The following is a 21,361-nucleotide window of genomic DNA, read 5'->3' on the forward strand; positions in this document are numbered from 1 at the left end:
ACATGGGGGGGGGGGTTGGGCTCCCCCAATTTGTTCCAAAACCATGTACAAAAACGTAACAATGACCATATGGATGTGTTTTATTTTACATGGTCAGCCCTTCCCCTCCTTTGAAAAATGTTCCGCGACCCCTAGAAGATTTCCAAAATCGGGATTGATAAGTGTGGCTTTTTGCCTTTCCCCCACATCCGTCGTACAGCGGAAATCATTGTTTTTATTTACTGTTTTACTCTCTGTTTATGACTACTTATACTTTATACTGTCAATATCTGTTCTGTTGTATAAGAATTTTATTTATATTTATGTATTTTTGTGTATTTTAAAGAGGTGTGAAATAAATAAATCTGAATTATGGTTTGGACAAATGGTCAAAATATGACCTCTGTCACCAAATGAAACTGACACATAATCTTACCAAAATTATTCACACAAGGGAGGTTTTGTATTGATATTTCAAGAAGAAGAAGGTGCCGGATGGTGGGGGGGGGGTAGAAGTAGCAGAAGAAAGAAGATGGGAAAGGAATCTTTACATATGACTTCTTATTCTGATTTCAGCATCTGTGCTTCTATACAGAAATGCATCTTTCTTATGATATGCAAAATTGAAAAAAAAAAAACACGAAACGTGTTCACTTAACAACTTTTATGGAAACCACAAAGTAATAAAAGAGTACTGGATGCAGTCATCTACCTTGGGGTAGTGATATCTTTATCGTTCATGATGAATAGGCGAGGGCGTGGTTAAGAGGAGATGTAAAAGCGTGGTTGAAGGAGGAGGATAGAATAGGAAGTTACTATTCACTGTTCAGAAAAATAATAACATATTGTTGGTTTCTGATCGTCGATCAGAAATCGCTGCCGTCATCTTCTTTTCGCGCATGCGTGAGCACATTCACTTTTTCAATTAGTTCTGAAGATTTCCATCATGAAAAAAAATAAGTAGGCTGGGCCTACATCAAGATTCATCTTCAGATAATCAGATCAGTTCATGTCTAGAAATGATCATTAAGATAAGATGTATCGTCTACAAAGGCTTTAATATTATTAAGAAAAATGAGCGTTTGTCATCACATCGCGTTCAGAAGTTTCTGGAGAATGAATTGAATCATCTTCCTTAGGAAGGAAGGAATTCAAACACGGATCAAGACAATCTCTGGAGCATGCAGAAGCGCATTGTGGTTCAATTTGTTTCGTCGCGGCTTTACCATCAACAATAATTGGCCATTTTCTGCAATGACTTGGCTACCAGAAAGACCCCCTATCAATAAACACTTGTTGCTGTGTACACTGGCGATGGGCATCGCAATTATGACTCCTGGGATATCGGGTCACTTTGAAGTGGAAGAAATCGAAGCAAAGGTATCTAATGATTCCGGGCTGATATCCCTCTACATAGGTGTTCTCCTGCCGTTAAGTAGTAATGGATGGGAGGAGGAGTATGCAAACCAGAGTATGGTAGCCATGAATCTAGCAGTAGATGACCTGAACAACAGAACTGACATCCTACCTGATCACTTCATCCACCTCGTCATAAGAGATACCAAGGTCAGTGCATGCAAGAACAAGGTTATTGTTGATTCATCACCAGATCTATTTACTAATAATAATTCAAGATTTATTACCCCTAACTCCGAACTCACATGACATATATACCTTAATCACTTCCTTTTTTAATTCTTTTTTTTTTGGGGGGGGGGTCATACTGATCGCAGTATTTTATAGACCTCCTAACTCCAACACAAATTATTTTTTTGAATACTTGCAAGATTTTCTACCAAATCCGGTTTTTTTTATAATAAAGACTGTTATGTGGTAGGTGACTTTAATATAGACATATCTAAATCTAATCATTTCAGTTCAGTTCATTTATTTTCATAATCTCAATAAAAAACATCAAATACAATCAAAATTTACAAAACAAGTACAAACGAGAGTATTCAACATTTAAACAATAGCATGAACATAACAATTGAGAGTATGATGGAACTAGCAAAGGCCAAGGGTCTATCACGGGCTAGTCCCCGAAAGGATATCAGTAAAATTATTGAGTTGCATGTGTGAATTAATATTTTAAAGGAAATAGCAAAACAAAACAGACAAACGAACAAACAAGTAATTCGATATTTTTGAGTTAGTTAAAAAAAAATCATTTAAGTGCATTGTTTTGAGATCGAGAGAAAAGGTACATTTTATAATTACGTTTGAAAGACGATAAAGTTGGCATATTTTTATATCATTAATTAATATTTTAAAGGAAATAGCAAAACAAAACAGACAAACGAACAAACAAGTAATTCGATATTTTTGAGTTAGTTAAAAAAAAATCATTTAAGTGCATTGTTTTGAGATCGAGAGAAAAGGTACATTTTATAATTACGTTTGAAAGACGATAAAGTGGGCATATTTTTTATATCATTTGGTATGTCATTCCAACATTTCGCTCCTACAAAAGATATAGTTGTACGAGAAAATTGATATTTGTATAACGGCAAGCGTAAATGGCTACTGGTCCTTGTATCATAAAAATGGAAAAAAAACTGTTAAGCCTTAAAGATTCATTAAAATTTGAATGCAAGATGTTTTTGAAATATGAGAACATGAATATAGCAACCTGTAGCAGTATGCGAAAATGCATTTTCGTTGCTAATGATACGGACTGCACGTTTTTGTAATTTTAAAACACGATCCAATAGGTAATCGGCACAGTGTCCCCATACAATACAAGAGTAAGAGATATATGGCAAGATCATTGAATAATACAAAGTTAATAAGACTTGTTTGGGTACTACATTCTTAAGACGATTCATTGCACCAATACTTTTGGAAATTTTGGAACAAATATCATTAACGTGTATACTCCAACTTAGATTTTCATCTATATAGACACCCAAGAACTTGGTATTGGTTGTTCGCTGAATTTCATAATTATTTATACATATTTTAATATTTTCCTCATCTATATGCTTATTTTTGGGTTTAAAGATCATATAAAATGTTTTAGTTAGATTAAGTACAAGCTTGTTTGTTGTGAACCATTCATGAATAGACTTAAGTTCAAGATTCAAAGTAGAGATCATTTCTATGACATTATTACCAGAGATAAATAAATTTGTGTCGTCTGCAAACAAGATAATCACAATAGATCACATGAATTTTTGGATATCATGCTTACATCATCCTTTTTACCATTGATAACAAAACCCACTCGGGTTACTAACCAATCTTCAACCCTTATTGATAATATTTTTAGTAATGTCTCTACTTTACCCGAGTCTGGAATAATTTTATCTGATATCTCTGACAATTTCCCGATATTTTCAAGAACTCCCTTTAGGTTAGCAAAAAAAGATACCCAGCAACATAAATTCCGACGACTAACACCAAATAATTTACAGAGCTTGAAAGATGGTCTTGAAGACGCGGATTGGTCTGAGGTGTTCAGTTCTCAAGATACAAATGCAGCATATAATATATTCATGAAAATTTTTACTTCACATTTAGATAGACATGTACCATTGGTCAGTAAATGTAATAATTATAAAAAAAAGTCCAAGACTTCCTTGGATATCGAAATCAATACTACGATCAATAAATCGCAAAAATAACTTGTACTATGCTGATAAAATCAATCGCTCAGAAAAGTCACATCGTAAATATATTACATATAAAAATACCCTCACTAAACTATTGCGGAGTGAAAAACGAAAATATTTCACAAATCAATTAATTCGTTAATCAAACACGACATCAATAAAACATGGAAAACAATAAACACTGCCATAAATAAACAAAGCACAAAAGAACGCATAAAAACAATAAAGCACAATAATGTTGAAATACACGATTCTTTTCGTATAGCTGATATATTCAATCAATACTTCACACAAATTGGAAAAAGTCTTGCAGATATATACCTTTAACACAGAAGAAATATACGGATTTCATTCACCAACCAAATCCAAATTCTTTATTTTTAGTACCTGTACATAGAAATGAAATAATAGATATAGTGAACAACTTAAAAAACAAAACAAAAAGCCGTGGTCACGATGGTATTGACAATATTTTATTGGAAATCGCATATTGACTCTATATGTCGTAAAATTTCACGCAATATTGGTGTTATCAACAAAGTTAAGTTTTTTCTTCCAACTTCCTCCCTAAAAATGCTTTATTCAACATTAATTTTACCATATCTAAATTATGGAGCATTTGTTTGCGGAAACACAGACTCAACCTACCTAGATAGAATATTGCTTTTACAAAAGAAGGCATTGCGTGTTATTTTCAACTTGTCCTGGAGATCTCACACAGATGAGTTGTTTTTAAACAATAACATTCTAAAAATAAAAACACTGTACCAATATGATTTAGGTCAATTCATGTATCAGTTAAACAATAATATGTTACCACCCATATTTAATTCTTCATTTAACAAAAAAAACCTTCACAAATATGCCACACGTCAATCCGATGAATTTCATTTACCACTACCCCGGACCATCCTTGCAAAATCAATTTTTACTTTTGAAGGCCCTAGACTCTGGGGAACTATTAATAGTAACATCAAAGAATCTCCAAGCCTTAATTCTTTCAAATATAAGTTCAAAAAATTTCTTCAAGATAACCATTGAATTTAACTCTTCATCACTCAAACTCTTGTATTTTTAATCAAACATGTTTATCATGTCACGTACACTTTTACATCTCTTTTCGTTTCCCTGTTGATCGGCGAGGTCCGTCTGTGAGTGCTGGGGCTGGATTCTGGAGATCTGTAATCTCTCTTTTTTTTATTTCCTTTTCTATTTTTATTTCCCATTTTACCTTTTAATTCAACTGGTCATGCTCAAGTTGTTACTTTATTTTTTATATGCTAAACAACTGCAAGAATATTTATTAGGAGGCTGCACTCTACAAGCTCCGCTTTTTAGCAGCCTCCTCCATTTCCAACCTGATTTGTAATAATCTTGAATATAATTTTTTGTACAGGAATATTTGAAATCTGTTTTGTTATTTATATATGTCAACATGTACAGAAGAAACTGTAATTGTTGAAAATGGAAATAAACGAATGAAATGAAATGTGCTTTTTTTCAGGAATCGCATCCTCTTTTGTGTGTGATGAACAACAATTCTTCGCCCATGTCTGATTATCTTCGGGAAATCATTGGTATAAATTTGGAACATGGTTTTTATTTCCTTTATAGCCGGTTTATTTTTTGCAAGTTATGAAGGTGTAGACTCTGAGAGATCTTAAAATTTAATCTTTCGATCCCCCCTTTTTTTACCATATCAGTATGTCCACTATTTTCATTAAACCCCAAACGTGTATGACACGGCTCGGTGTAAAAATGGTAGAGGTAAAAATGGCAGAGGTAAAAATGGCAGAGGTAAAAAATGGCAGAGCCATTTTCCCACTGCCATTATTACCTCTGCCATTATTACCTCTGCCATTTTTAACTCTGCCAGTTTTACCTCTGCCAGTTTTACCTGGCACCTACGACACATCCCCTTAAAGATGTCCTCTTTTAATTAAAAATTTCCTGAGTAGCGTCCATTAATAATTATCTCGAGTGATAAACCACAGTATTTCGCCTTTGCCTGATTATCTTTGAGATGAATGAAATAATTTGTTGATTCTAAATATTAAAATTTAAAATCATTTATTTAAAATCTCTTAAAACATACAAGATACAGTACATCGAGATCAAATCAATCGAATGTTTCCATGATAATGGAGTAAACAATGAATATCGACAAAATAACAAAAATAGCAAAATACATAGGTAATGAATGGGATGTGTAAGAGTATAGCAAAACGGCAAATAGGCCTATCTAGGCTACTCCTTGCTTAATATTTATTACTGAACATCTTACAGTGAATTTATTAGATTGCAAGAAACCCAAATATTCAAAATCAACAAACTAATAAGTGAATAAGAATAAACAACAACTAAAATACAAAAATAAAAAAAAAACATACAAATAAAACAGGCAACTTATTCATCGAAAGCATGGTGAAGTATCTAAAAGGTATGATTTACATTTTGTTTTAAATGGATTTAGCGAAGGACATTGCTTTATTTTAGGGGGCAAATTGTTCCATACGAGTCGTCCGCTGTGACTTGTGGCTGTTCTAGAAAAAGTAAAACGGTAAAAGAGAATGTTTAAATTGTCGATTTCTCGTATTATATTTGTTTAGATTGCGATTTGTTATGAAATAACCGTCAATAATTTGCATAGTCCCCCATACGATATTGCAACGGAAGAGATGCGTGGATATCATTATAATTTTACACGAATATGCAATGGTAAGTCATCTTTAATTGTATTAAGTACGCCAATGGTTGATGAGATCTTCATAGAAGTATTATTTACATGTTGTTTCTAACTCATGCCATCATCGATTGTGACACCTAGGAATTTTGTATCTTGCAATTTCTAAATTTCGAAATCATTGATGCACAGTCTTATTGCGTTTTCTTTAATTTTCTTATTTCTGGGCTTAAAAATCATAAAAGATGTCTTCTTTGTGTTAATTTGAAGTCTGTTGGCTTGGAACCACAAGTGACCTCTTTTTCCATTTCAGAATTTCAGATATTATGTAATTGAATGGGATCCTTACGAGGTAAGAATTCACTTGTAACGTCTGCAAATAAGTAATTAAATGTCACTGACGTGTTGCAGGTCATTTATGTACAATAGAAAAAGAAGAGGGCCTAGATTAGACCCTTGTGGTACCCCTACTCTTATATCCTGAAACTCTGAATAAATTTTGTTGATGCATGCACATTATTTTCGATTTCTTCATTAACTGATTCACCATTCCATTACTGTCCCTCTGAATTCGTATGATGAAAACCTATCAATTAAGATAATGATCGATACAAGCGAATGCTTTTGATAAGTCTAACAATACTCCAATCGTGAATGATTTGTCTTCAAATTCCTCAACTATTTTTCTAAATTAAAATTACTCAATGCATGAGCACTGTTGCATCCCTGTCTGAAACCGAATTGTTTGTTATATAACATATTGTGTTTCAAAATAAATGCTATCAATTTAATACCTTGCTGAAAACTGATAAACTGGATATAGGTTGGTAGTTAGTTACTCATGTTTTATTGTTATTCTGAAAGATAGGAATTACTTTAGCGAGTTTAAAAGCGTTCGGAACAATACACTTTTCAAGAGACATATTGATAATTTTACATAAAACAGAAACTATTGCATGAGCTGAATATTTAACTACCTTACGACTGATAATATCGTAACCCGCGCTTTTATTCGCATCCAATTTTAAAATAACATCATACATTTTCCTCTCTCACTGTTACTGGAGTTAAGTACATAGAATGGCAAATAACATTTTTCATAAACCTTGTACTCTTATGTATTTTAGAACCAATACTTCTAAAAAGAAATCATCAAGTATATTTATAATTTCTTCAATTTTATCAGTCACTATTCCACTGTTTTCAATACTATAATCAATATTTCTTTTCTTATTTTTTGTTGAAATAATATTTATTATTTTCCATGTGGCTGAGTGGCTCTAGAATTGCATTTTACATTCAAATTTGTAATTATAGAATTCACGTTTCTTTTTACAAATGAAGATCTTATGTACATGTTCTCTTTAGGAAGTGGTGTTCTTTCAAATTTTCTTATATAAAATTATTTTCGTTTGCACATTTTCTTGATATCCGTATTAAACCATGACCTATCAGTCTTTTTTTAAATGTTAACATTTGTTATTGGAAAGCTTTCATTATATATATTTTTTTGTAAATGTGTAAAAAATAAATCTTTGAATTCGTATTCGTGATAAAAGGAACTTCAATTATGACAAGAGGGGTAAGGTAATCAGTAATCACTTTCACCTGTTGTAATGATACCAGCATCTATGACATTTTTGGGACTGGCTATATGTTATCTAATATCGTTGCCAAATTACATAATTAATCAATGGAAAATGTGAAAAGGTTGAAAAGAATATTTACATAATCATTATTATATGACATACAATCTTAGTCCATTAATTAAAAAAAAGTCACCCATGATAAAATAGTGTTTGCTTTCCAAACATCAGCTGACAAAATTGTATAATTATATATGTACATGGACACAAACTCGACCTACCAAATTCCTAGCCACACGCCATCGTTGTAAGTATCATATTAACACTATTATGAATGAACGGTTGATTTGCTATTTCTAATTCTTATCATTACACTGCATTATCGTAATTGGTATTGAGAAAAAATGAAAAAAATTGTAAAAGATATTTATACACCCAATCCTCATCCTTTGATTTCTCTAGTGATCAACCACGATATTTCGTCCTTGCCTGATTATCTTCGAGATGAATGAAATAATGTGTTGGATTATAAACCTTTATGCATCCCCATACTCCATTCTCTCATATAGACCAGCCCCTTAGTATGCTGAATATAGTATTACCCGACATTGATCTCCTTGTATATTCCTCCATTGTGACAGGGGTCTACAGCGCTTGCACTGAACCTGCTCTATGAGATGATACTATCCAAGCCATCCATGATAGCATTCGTTGGAAGCATTGAGGCCGAAACTACCAAGATATTAGCTGCAGTCACTGGTAATTGGGGCATCATTCAGGTGAATGACGTTGGCGTATCTATCTGTACACTTTAAACAATCTTAACACTTTAAAAATACACTTTTCTCGGACAGTTGTTGATACTTAAATACGTTTAACATATGGCAATCGTAAATACATAATCAAATTTTCAGCAGCATTAGAATAAATTTGAGACATTTTTTAATCCGAAAATAAGGTATCCATAATATTGTAGAAGAAAAGTGAGGAAAACAAGTATGATGAAAATCTGGTCTGTGTAGTATAAACTGTAAACATACCAATGGCGGTTAAATAGAGAGTGTTCTTCCGGACGTACATTATGTATGATGAGTGTAATATATACATGTAGAATAACTGTGCTGGGGATGATGGGTGGCTCTAAAGCCGCACACTTACCCCCTTTTGCAATTTCCCCCAAAGTTCCCGAAGTGGTGCTCTTTCATGTTCGCAAGTCATTTAATGAATTGTGTGGAAATTGTGATATATGCATGCATACCTTGCCCAAACTTGTCCATACTCTACAACGGGACCTATTTTGGTTCCCATCTTTCCATGCATCTGTAGATGGGTTTTGCTAACTCTGCTATCGGGCTATCTGATCACCTTCTTTATCCATTCTTCATCCGGACGATGGGTAGCTCGTCTGATCTGAACAAGGTTAAACTACAAATCTGCGAACGGTTTGGTTGGTCGAAGATTTCCACCATAACGGAAGCCACTGAGCCACATGCTGGAGTAAGTCAGTGAGTCAGGGAGGAGTTAAGTGGGTGTGCGCGTGCGTATGTGTGTGTGTGTATCGGGGGATGCGGGTGGATGTGTGTGGTGTGTTTTGGTTAGTGTGTGTGTGGGGGGGGGTAAGCTATAACGCTCCGTTTTGTAAAATATGAACTGATTTCTGGTTTGGTTTAGAATTTGTTAACTGTTATTGCGGTAAAAACATATCCCCAAATTTTGACAGTATTTAACCCAAAACTTTTAATAATCTTTAAACAAATCATAGCCTTCTATCTTTTCCTTCAAAAGAATGATTTATGAACTGTTTCAACCAATAAATAATGGCACTAACGATGATATTACTCAGCTAAGAAGCAATAATTTTTATATTGTGGATTTGGATGAAAATTAGCATTGATTTGAGCGTAGGCCCACGGATTAATGACAAAGACAAGAACGATGAAAATTTTATGACAGAATGAATAATCGAATATTTGTGAAACTGTATAATAATATTTGTTGTTGCTACTGTTATGTCGCTTAAATTTTGTTCTCAGTTCAACTGGAAGTCTAGTCACTTTATTGTAACTAAATAATCAGCATAATTGAGTAATGCTCATTGTCATTTGCTTCTGGTAATGTTATGAGTTTGAATATATCCAAATTTATATGAACCGGTCTTGATTTGACTAAAATCTACTCACATTAAAAAAATGGTTTTATATTCTTATTTCAGATTATGGAAGATTTGCACAGTTTATTAGATGACAGGAATATCACTCTGGTAACAAGGCAATCATTTTACTATGACCCAGCTGGTGTAATGGACAGATTAAAGGCAAGTGTAATGAATCGCCCGTGTATTTGTCCCTCTTTACATCTCGTCCAGCCCAATCTCCATGCTATTCCAATTCCTGATGTTGGGTATCATGAATGTCGTTAAATGAATTATGATTTGAAACAAATATCTATCAATTTATCAATATATCAATCGGCAGCGGACGCAGGAATTTTAAAGGGGGATGGGTTGTTTGAAGCTGAATGAAATGTTGACAAAAAAAAAGGTCTTCATTTTTTTTATCATTTTATTTTATTTCATTTTTATTTTTTTTATTTTCTTATTTATTTATTATTATTATTATTATTTTTTTTTTGGGGGGGTTAATTCTTACGGGGGTAACCCTATAACCCACCTGCGTACGCTACTAGAGAGAGGGGGGGGGGGGGTTGAAGGAAGAGACATAAAGACGTTCGTTCTTTTTCCTATAGGATTTTTAAGATCTGTCCGGCAATTTGATAGGTGCAGTTATGATCTTTAGGCCAATTTTAGACTTCATAAGAGCATATCGGTCGATTGAACCTCATATTACCAGTTTTAACAGTTATGATTGTTCGTCAAATGTATTATTTATGCCATTGTTTATTGTATTCATGTTTGTAACTTTATTCCCGAAAGCGAATATCGTCGGCCTTATGCCAAAAGGGCCTTAACCCGATTTTAGGGGTTCTGAATATTTTATAATAAATTTAACACATTTCATGTAAAACTTAATAACTTAACACGTTTATCGAAATTGGCTTCAAAAGCAAAAAAAACGACCACAAACTTTTGATTATTAGAGAGGCCAAAACCTTTAAACGCCATTATCTCGGAATGGCCAAAAGCAGTTAAGGCCCTTTTGGCATAAGGCCGACGATATTTTGTGTATTCTTATGCATGACAATAAATTGTCTTGAATCTCGAATAATACGCTTTTGAAATCCATGTAAATGTCATTTGGATATGGCAATGTATGCCGACGGTGAATTGAAAAATGATTCACCATGGGGCCCATGCATCGGACATGAGGAGATAATGTCTTTATGTCCATGCAGGACTACCTTATAAGAGCTCAAATATACATGTTTTCCTTTCTTTTCGATACAAAGAAGACAATTACTAAGTAAACTTTTTAAAAAGTAGTTCTAAAGCAAATCAAAAGAGACAAATATCACATATTTTTTAAACACACTGTGGACTCATGCATAATTATGCGAGGGTGCACTACTGCACTTGTTTAAGTGTGTGTGCGTAAGAGAAAGAGAGAAAATACTAAGTGTGTATATGAGTCCACAGTATGTTTAAAAAACATGTGATATTTTTCTCTATACACTATAGAACTCATTTTGCTATAACTTTCACTCTATTTCATCTTTCATTTTGCACCTTCCCTTTCCTTCAATTTAATGACTCTTTGAATTAATTCTCTGTATATTTTTTTTAGAAAAAATCAATTGAAATTAATAATGCATTACATATCTTCATCTTATTGTCTTCTCAGTCTAAAGACGCGAGAATAATGATAGCTAGCTTCTCGGAGGAGACGGCGAGAAAAGTACTGTGCGAGGTAAGTGTAGTTGTGCGTCATTTTCACTGTCATTCATCATATTTCTATTATGGAATCATATCGACGACTAAGTCTATTCCTCATCACCGCATGTTCTCTCTCTCTCTCTTAGGGAATTATATTAACCGCAAAATAAAGTTGGCTGTCTCTTAATTGGATGCGATATCTTGAAGGACTGAATTAAAAACAAATCAGGACTCATTCTTTCATGATGAATGCATTTGCTACAAAGGGATATATCAATAGGATTTAAGAGTACATAGGATATAACAAGAATAATTGAATTTCACAAAGGAATGAAAAAATATTGAAATAATGTGTATAAAATCTAATAAGTGAAAATCATAAGTTCTGATGATAAAAGTGAACGAGATGACGAATATGCAATGATAAGCATAATGATAGTAATAATGACGATGATAAGGATAGTATATATTCATGATAATAATTATGAGATGTATTAAAAGTATTTTTCTCATATGAGCATGTATTAGGTAATGTCTCATCGCCGGATCCAGGGGGTGCGCCCCCCCCCCCCTAATTTTTGAGCGGCGCCGAAGGGCTGGCGACGGTCTAAATAAAAAATAACAGAAAAGTAAAAGAAAGAAAAGGCGCCGCTTAAAAAAATCATACACTGATATAACATTAGCAACAGTAAAGGAAAGACTTTCCCCAACAAAGCGCAATCATATCATCTTCCTTATCTTTTCTTTTAACAACGTTTTTCCCCCAACAACTTCGCCGGTAGCAGTGCCCTGACTGTATATAACTGGCGCCAATCAAAAATAATCAGCGCTATTTGGTTATAAATCGGCGCCAGTCAAGAACAATCGGCACTGCCAGAGTCTTAACCGGCGCCGATCAAGGATAATTAGCGCCACCTAAATCTAAATCGACGCTGGACAAGAATAATCGGGGCCAGTAAAGAAAAATCGGCGCTGCCTGAGTTCTTAACCGGCGCCGATTAAGGATAATCAGCGCCACCTATATCTAAATCGGGGCTGGTCAAGAATAATCAGCACCACCTGGTTAAAAATCGGCGCCAGTCAAGAATAATCGGCGCCTCCTGGTTCTACATCGGCGCCAGTCGATTATGAATTGCCGCTGCCTGTATCTTACGTGACGTCGGTAAAAAAAATTAACACTATTTGTTTATATCGGCGCCGGTCAAGACAAATCGGCGCTGCCTTTGTCTTAACCGGCGCCAAAATGATCAGTGGCCCTGATTCCAATAAATAGGCGCCGGTAGAATAATGAAGAAGAAGGGCCTATTGCCAACCAAATCTAGATCGGCGCCGGTCAAGAATGATCAGCGGCACTTTTATTGTTGAATGGTCATAACGAATAACAAAGCTTACCGCATGCCCTTACAGAGTGGACTGGTTCGGGACAGTTGCCCACAGATGTCTTGAAATCTTTAATTTGTTATTCAAAAAATCCCAGAATCATACAAAACTGTGGAGCAAATCCTTTAATTTTGATATTATTTTCCGATGCTTTAGTGAGAAAAAGTCAGTCACGTTTCTTCTTTACACATTCCACATTGTGCCACATCTTTGGCCTTTAGTGTAAGACAGCTACTATAGTGTTTTATGAAGATGACTCGATATTTTAGTCCAAAACTTTGCTAAAACCCGTTGCTTATACCGGGAGTGTATAATTACGCAACCAGACCTATATTCGTTAGACCTTCAACCACTAAATATGATTTTCAATGTATAAATACAGTTTGTCAATACCTTTGTTTTAACGTTTAAATGTTTACGCCACAAAATTTGATTTATTTTCATCTTCCATGAAGTTAAAAGTTATTCATCTGATCACCCTGGAAGAAGTTTAAAACAAGGATAACGATACCTGTAAAACTGGAGAACTCTTTCCAAAGCTCTGTCTTGAAGGATCTCTTTCTGAATTCAGGTCATAAGAATTATATCCAGTTTCATCAAATAATTAGATAAAAATTACTCATCATTACAAATTGCATTAGATTTAGTGAAAAGCATCACAATATATATAAATACCAAATTCTGTATATAGGCCTATACATCATGTTCATGAAATTTGAATGATGATATATAAACCTGGATTGGTGATGTATTCCAAATGATTCATGATGTAGTATCATTGTATATGCAGAGGCGTCGATCCGGGGGGGGGGGGGGTGATCGCCCCACCAATGAAAATAGGGGGGGGGGCAAACATATCGTTTTGCCCTCCCCCAATAATTCCGCATGTGCAAACATACAATAAGATGGTAAATGTTACACAGAAATCAGCAAGCGAGATTGAGCTACACAACTCGTTCTTTATTTAAAATCGTGCTCAAATTGTCCGCTTGTTACATTGGAATATAAATATTTTCAGCTCGCGCTTCGCGCTCGCATAATTTCTGTAGCAAAACCCCATACTTTTCATGATTTAATAGGTGAATAGAATGCCCTGTTTTCAGTTCTGAACCTCAAAAGAACTCCCGCTTCGATTTGCAATAATCTTTTGTTGGATATAATCTTGTTCTTTATTAAAAACGTCCAAGTTAAACTGTCATTTTTTTCAGATCGAAATATCAAAATATTAAGCTCGCGCTTCACGCTCGCATCTATTGTTTCTTTTAAATACCCATCTTAATCATTGGTACCAAAAATGCTTAGAATATCAAGCTTTCTGGTCAGAATATAAAGATATATGTGTAGTGTATCCTCCTCATGAGTTACTACAAACAGTCCTAAACAGGCACCTTTACCTGTTTTCAGGTCAGTATACTATAAAAAAAATTCAGCTCGCGCTTCGCGCTGGCATTAATTTTTCGGTGAGATATGTGTCTCTATCTCATGAGTCATATAGATAAATATATATTTATGCATGTGTGTGTGTGCGTGTTTGTGTGTGTGTGTTTGTGTGTGTGAGGTTTGTTTGCTTTTTGTGATCGAGCGCCTTTGGAAAGTTGATTCATGATTTTGCCCCCCCCCCATCTGAAAAATAAGGATCGACGCCCCTGTGTGTGTGTTTATATATATATATATATATATATATATATATATATATATATGTAGTTGAAAAATAGTATCTCAATTAATATACAAAAGATATGGCCTCATCGCAATAAAAGGGTTAGTACACGAGATTTTGAAATCGCACATAACATGCATAATTTGTGTTACATTTGCTTGTTTCTTTCTTGAATAAGTTTTTCAATCTCTCTATATACATTGTATATGTTTTAGAAAGATTACATGTTTAAATTGATGTATATTTTCTGTTATAATGAGATATGTATAAGTTGACTTCAGGGAATGGTTGTACACAGCAAGGGGAAGGGGGGGGGATTCCCGATCAGCTGTTGTGAAAACACATTTTTTTCCTTAACATTCATGAAAACTATGAAAAATGTGCAAATGTGAGATGTGCACCAAATACATTTATAGCTCGGTCCGTTTACTCTATCGTTTTTATTTTTTTTTTCAAAAATATGTTCGAGTCTTGCCCCCCCCCCCGGAGATATTATCTTACATTTTGAAAGGAATAGGCCTATTTGACAGGGTCAGACTTTACCCCTTTTTCAACATTTTCTTTTATGGCATCGGTGAAGTGCAAAAATATGTGCGCCGCTCGGCAGTGCGCCCCCCCCCTTTCCGCCTATGTGTCTCTATAGTGACATTCCATGATGCAGTGGCAAATAGCATTCAATTTTCTTAGAAATATTTTTTCGGGAATTTGTGGGGGCAGGATTAAAATTTCATGACATTATTAGTGAGCCGCTTGCAAGTGATATCTCAAAATAAAAATTCAGAAAATTCATCTCTTTTTTATTCCTTAATGGATTTAGGTAAATCCTTTATTAATAGGCCTACATGTTCGTTTTATATTCCCACCCCCCCCCCCCCTCCGTTTTTTAATAGCAACAACTTAGAGCGAGATGAACTTTTAACGCACCCATAATCACTGCATGATTCTTGTCGTTCCAGGATCAACGCAAAGTGCATAGACGGCAAAACAGACTTTGTACAATCTTAATATGCAGAGTTTTGTTTTTTTGATGGACCGCACCAATAATGATGTTCATTGTCTTTTCCATGATTAGTGCAACGGTGTTACAATACGGAAAAGACGACTTTGAACATAATTGCGCGCTTATAAAGGAGGTCATCTATAGGCAAAGTCGCAACCGCATTGTGCTTATCGCGAGCTCAATGAATTATAGAAATTAAGATAGAAATAGAAAAGTAAAAAAGAAGAAAAAAAGGGGGGGGGGTCACTACAGACAAAAAGTACGCCATTTTGAATACATTTTTCCACACCTACCCGAATTCCAGGGTGCTACCTATGGAGAATAATACACGCAGCATCCTATAAGAAAATCTTAGGGGTGCTTCCCAGGTAGGGCCATAGTTAATTTCCTCCACACCAGTGGCGTAATGAGCCAAAAATTGTGAGGAACCAGATATAGGTTATCGGGCAAAATGTATAAAAGGTTACAAGCGAACTAAGCGAGCAAGCTTAGTGTAACTGATTTTCACACTTAAAAAATAATATCATATTTCACCCTTCTCTCTTTCATTTTCTTTCCTATTCTATTATTTTGATGAAAATGATCGGTCCCTACTATCACTCCGAGAGTATGATACGGGACTAGATTAGCTTTTTGCATTTAGAGAGTACACTCTTAAAAAGATTGGGCAAAAATGCCAAATTTTTAACCATCACTGGGCAACATACTGTCCACACAACTATTGGTTAAAATCTGTCCAAATTGGGTCATTAAAACTAATAATTGGGTGATAAATTTGCTCAATTGCATTGCCCAGAATATATATATATATATATTGCCCGACACAGTGGACAGTATGTTGCCCAGCATTTTAAGTGTGTACTTTTGCGCTTTATGTGTTCATGTACATATAACGACATTTCCAAGCCGCGTCTATATAGGAATTACTGTTAAAATAAACGACTAGGTTAAAATTTATATTTTCATTTCTAGGCCTTTATGCGCGAATTGTACGGTCCTAAACGAATCTTCATCTTTCGCGGTTTTCTGGAGTCCAACTGGTGGAAAACCTCAGACAAACCAGTGGATCTAGGGTGCACAGATGACGATATGATGACGGTCTTGCAGAGTGTAATTACCGTATACTTCAACATGAATGCAAGGCAAAGGACTGCAGTCGCAACGGCACAGGTGAGATGAGGCGGGACGGACGAAGCTTATATTAATGCGACCTCTCGCGTCTTGGTCGCAAGTACTGACGAACAAATCTATTTGAAAAAAGGCGGGAGGAACTGGATATTGACGAAACGCATTGTCTTCCTTTCCACTAGAGTATTGAAGTTATCATCTCACAGTCTACGACGGTTCTAAGCAAGGAATCCTCACACTGGGCATATATGGTTTAGAGACAGAGTTTTCCTCGTTAGCAACCATTATAAATCGATGTGACGTCTCTTTCCTGTACTCTATTGCACATCAATTGCTGAGACGGATATATAAATCGAAGAAAAAAAATACTTCGTCATTCATGTTCATATCAACTAAGTTCATCCTTAGGGATACGTCTCAATTCCATATTCTCTTCCATTTTTCTTCCTCTTGATTCTCGATACATACCCTCAGACGTCCCTGTCCTTTCGAAAGGAGATGTCCCGGTTCCTGGGCTCGACGATATTGACCAGCCACGATGTAGCAGCGAATGCTCACGATGGTATCTGGGCTATCGGATACGGTCTCAACCAATCTCGTGCCTTTATTGGTAATCGAAGTCTACACGATTACACGTACAATGACAGGAACATGACAAGAACATTCTACAACCACATCCTCAAATCACAGTTTTATGGTGTATCGGTAAGCCTTGTGAATTCCCATTCTCTTCTGAATCGGCTTATGACTGTTCTCATGTGCTTCTTCGTGTAACATTGCAGCCAAAAGAAATGTGATTCGACTTTAGCACCTCGCAATTCTAGATTTCTTATTATTCCCATAGATTCCATTTGTAACGCTGAAAAGGGGATTGGCGAAAGGGGACAAAAATTATGTTGGAATCAAAGAGTAGACTTATTGTTTTTCTAAATATCCTACTACAAAATTAGGCACATAATGCTTAAATTTGATGAATCTACTTATTCATCAAATTCTATCATTTCCCACATTCGTCTTATCTTTGTATTTTATGGATTATGGAACCGGTGTGATGTTGGCTCAGTTGGTAGAGCGTCCGTCTCACAACCGGGAGGTCGGGGGTTCAAACCCCGGCCGCGTTAGACCAAAAGACGTTAAAAGATGGGAGTTGCTGCTACCCTGTTTGGCGTTCAACGATTAAAGGGATAGAGCCTCGTCGATCTGGCGCTGCACAGCGGCTGCCGGGCCCACGATCAATTGGGCAAAGCAAATTTTCGGAGTATTTCATTTCATGTGTATTTCGAACAATAAAATATGGATTTTAAGTTCTAAGATTTAAGATATTATCGATTTTAGGGACCGGTGGGATTCCAAGCAGACGGTGACAGAACAGGGTTTTTCGTCATTGAACAAATTAAAGGTAATTATTGTTCCATTCTTAGAGCATGGATAAGCACGCGTTTTATAAGATAATTTGAATTGAAGACAATGCTTGATATCAATAATAAATAGGGAGAAATAGAAGATAATTCCGAGCCAAGGTGATATCAGACACAATCCAGTTGACCAATACTTTGACCAATTGCTCTATTGCTGTTTTGATCACCAATATACAGGCAAAAGTTTGCCCAGGTATATCGTATGTTCTATAAAGTACCAACATTTATTTTAAAAATGTCTTTTTTTTCAGAGCAGATTATCATGCTGATTCTGCTGACGTTTTTCGTAATTGTTTTTAATACGTATGTAAGACAACGCACTTCTACTTCATCCCATTCATCCAGAATTAAATATCCCCCCATTTTTTTTCTTCTTATGATCAATTAAAGATGGAGAACGTGTAGTCTTAGGAACTTTAGAACAAGGCCAAGTTATTAAATGGCTCTTGCCTAACGAGGAAATATGGGAGCAAAATAGTAAGTATATAAGATAATTATTTTCATGCAATTAATAAGCCGCTAAATGATCTGAAAACATATTACAAGTAAGGACATACATTACATTAAAACCGACTCTTTCTCTTGTTATAAAATGTTTTGTTTGGCGTAGATAGTTTGTATTCAAACTCATAAATCTTTCAACAGTTTTCTTGACAACCCAAATCCAAACTCTATATTTTTTAATCCTACTAACACAAGAGAAATTATTAATATTGTTAATAACCTACAGACCAAGAAAAGCCCAGGTTTCGATGGTATTCCTAATTTCCTACTTAAAAAAATTATTTTAACTATCGTCGATCCTCTGGTCCACATATTTAATGTTTCTATGAACACAGGGAAGGTACCTAACCTAATGAAAATAGCCAAAGTCATCCCCCTTTACAAAAAAGGTGATAATCAGCTTGTTTCTAATTACCGTCCTATTTCATTGCTCACTTCGTTATCTAAAATTCTCGAAAAACTTATACATACTCGTACAACTACGTTCTTTAATAAATACAATACTTTTTCGAACTCGCAATTTGGTTTCCGCGAAAATCATAGCACCTCGCATGCAATTTTGACTTTTATTAACAAAATTACTTCTTCCCTAGATAAAGGTTGTCATACTGTTGGTATTTTCCTGGACTTCTCCAAGGCCTTCGATACCATTAACCACGAAATACTTCTTCATAAACTTTCTTTTTATGGTATCAGGGGGAAGGCCTTGGAGTGGTTCAAGAGCTACCTAACAGACAGGTCTCAATTTGTGTCAGTCAACAACGTTGTTTCTTCTACTCTTCCCATTACATGTGGAGTACCACAGGGTAGTTTATTAGGTCCTCTTCTTTTTATTACATATATTAATGACATTAAAAAAAGTTCTAATTTACTAACATTTGTATTGTTTGCTGACGATTCGAACATTTTCTTTTCACATGATAACCTAAACCAACTTGTAAGAATTGTAAACTCAGAACTTATACATGTCACTGACTGGATTAAAGCGAATAAACTATCACTTAACTTACAAAAGACGAATTTTATGCTTTTTAGTAACAGAATAAATACAATACCTGATAACATAATTTTTGATAACACTGTTCTTGAAAATGTTTCAGAGACCAGATTTTTGGGGGTACTATTGATAATAAGCTATCATGGAAACCACACATCAATAATATTTGCAAAACAATTTCAAGAAACATCGGAATTATCAACAAACTCAAATATTTTCTCCCATCTCACACTTTACTTACACTGTATCATACATTAATATTACCATACATTAATTATGGCATTTTGGCATGGGGTTGTGCGACCCAAACACAATTACAAAGAATACTGTTGCTGCAGAAGAAGGCTCTTAGAATAATTTTTCAAACCCAATTCAGATCACACACAGATATACTATTCTTCCAAAATAATATTCTTAAAGTGAGCGATTTATATCTTTTCCAACTCGCCCAATTTATGTATAAACTAAACAAAGATGATCTCCCAACAATTTTTTCAGATATGTTCTGTAAAAACTCCTCTATACACGATTACCCAACCAGACAACGTAACTGTTATCACCTTCCCCCTACCCGTACTATATTAGCGAAAAACTCTTATCTTTTTTGGACCTGTGTACTGGAATTCACTGCCCAACGACTTTAAAGAATCTACAAACCTTAATATTTTCAAACGCAAACTTAAAAAGATGCTCATTTGTCAATACTCCACACCAACAAGTCAAACTAACACATAACCTAAAACTACATAATAACTTAACCTTTAAAATTTGTCAAACATTACTTATAAAAACAACACTACAACATGATACAATACATTACGACCTGTGCACCTGCCATGTTTCCTCTTTTCATTTGCACTTTTTATTTGCACCTCCCTTATCTCCCTCTTTCTTTCCTTTGCCACTTTACCCTCCCTATTATAATTTTGTAAGTCCTTTTTTGTGTGTTACCACTGTAATTATTATTATTTGAACTACTTTCTCTTATTTTTTGTCGCTTATTCGTTTTATTTTGACATTTTGTGGATAACTTGTTTTAAGTTTGTCTTCTGCGTCCGTCTCGATTTTTGTATATAGTTGTATATATAGTTTGTTTATAATTAGCATTGAAACTAAGTTTAGGGGCTTGCCTTCTTTACAAGCTTTTGCTTTTCTTGGCAAGTCCCTCCGTTCATTTCTTGTTTCTTTTCATTGATATAATTACTGCAACAAATTGTAGTTTTGTTTAATTTATATTCAACATTTGTTACGAAATGTCATTGATTTGTCTGTAATATCTATTATATTGAATATATATTGTTACTTTGATTGTATTTTGAAAAAAAAAATTGTTGAACGGAAATAAATCTAAATCTAAAATCTATTATTGTCTTGTATTAGGGCATTTAATACATATATTATTTTCGAGGTGACACTTTTACAAAATTTAAGATATGGAGGAAAAAGCTTATTATTTTGTGCACAGAATTTGATGATTCTTACTCTCGTACTTAAAATGCACATAATAGATTTATTACACAAAGATTTATATATATATAATATATATATATAAATATATATATAATATATATATATATATATAT

The 21,361-nt window shown here is 34.6% G+C and overlaps 1 protein-coding gene across 1 annotated transcript; it reads left to right on the plus strand.

Moving 5' to 3' along the window:
• Positions 1-1,308: 1,308 nt before the first annotated feature.
• On the plus strand, positions 1,309-17,633 carry LOC121414897 (gamma-aminobutyric acid type B receptor subunit 1-like). Its single transcript, XM_041607947.1, has 7 exons — positions 1,309-1,545; positions 8,504-8,641; positions 9,189-9,359; positions 10,075-10,176; positions 11,660-11,725; positions 16,704-16,901; positions 17,334-17,633. The coding sequence occupies exons 1-7, from the start codon at positions 1,309-1,311 to the stop codon at positions 17,631-17,633; spliced, it is 1,212 nt and encodes a 403-aa protein (XP_041463881.1).
• The last annotated feature ends 3,728 nt before the right edge of the window (positions 17,634-21,361 follow it).

The sequence above is a fragment of the Lytechinus variegatus genome, chromosome 5, assembly GCF_018143015.1.
Source record: "Lytechinus variegatus isolate NC3 chromosome 5, Lvar_3.0, whole genome shotgun sequence".
Lineage (NCBI taxonomy): Eukaryota > Metazoa > Echinodermata > Echinoidea > Temnopleuroida > Toxopneustidae > Lytechinus > Lytechinus variegatus.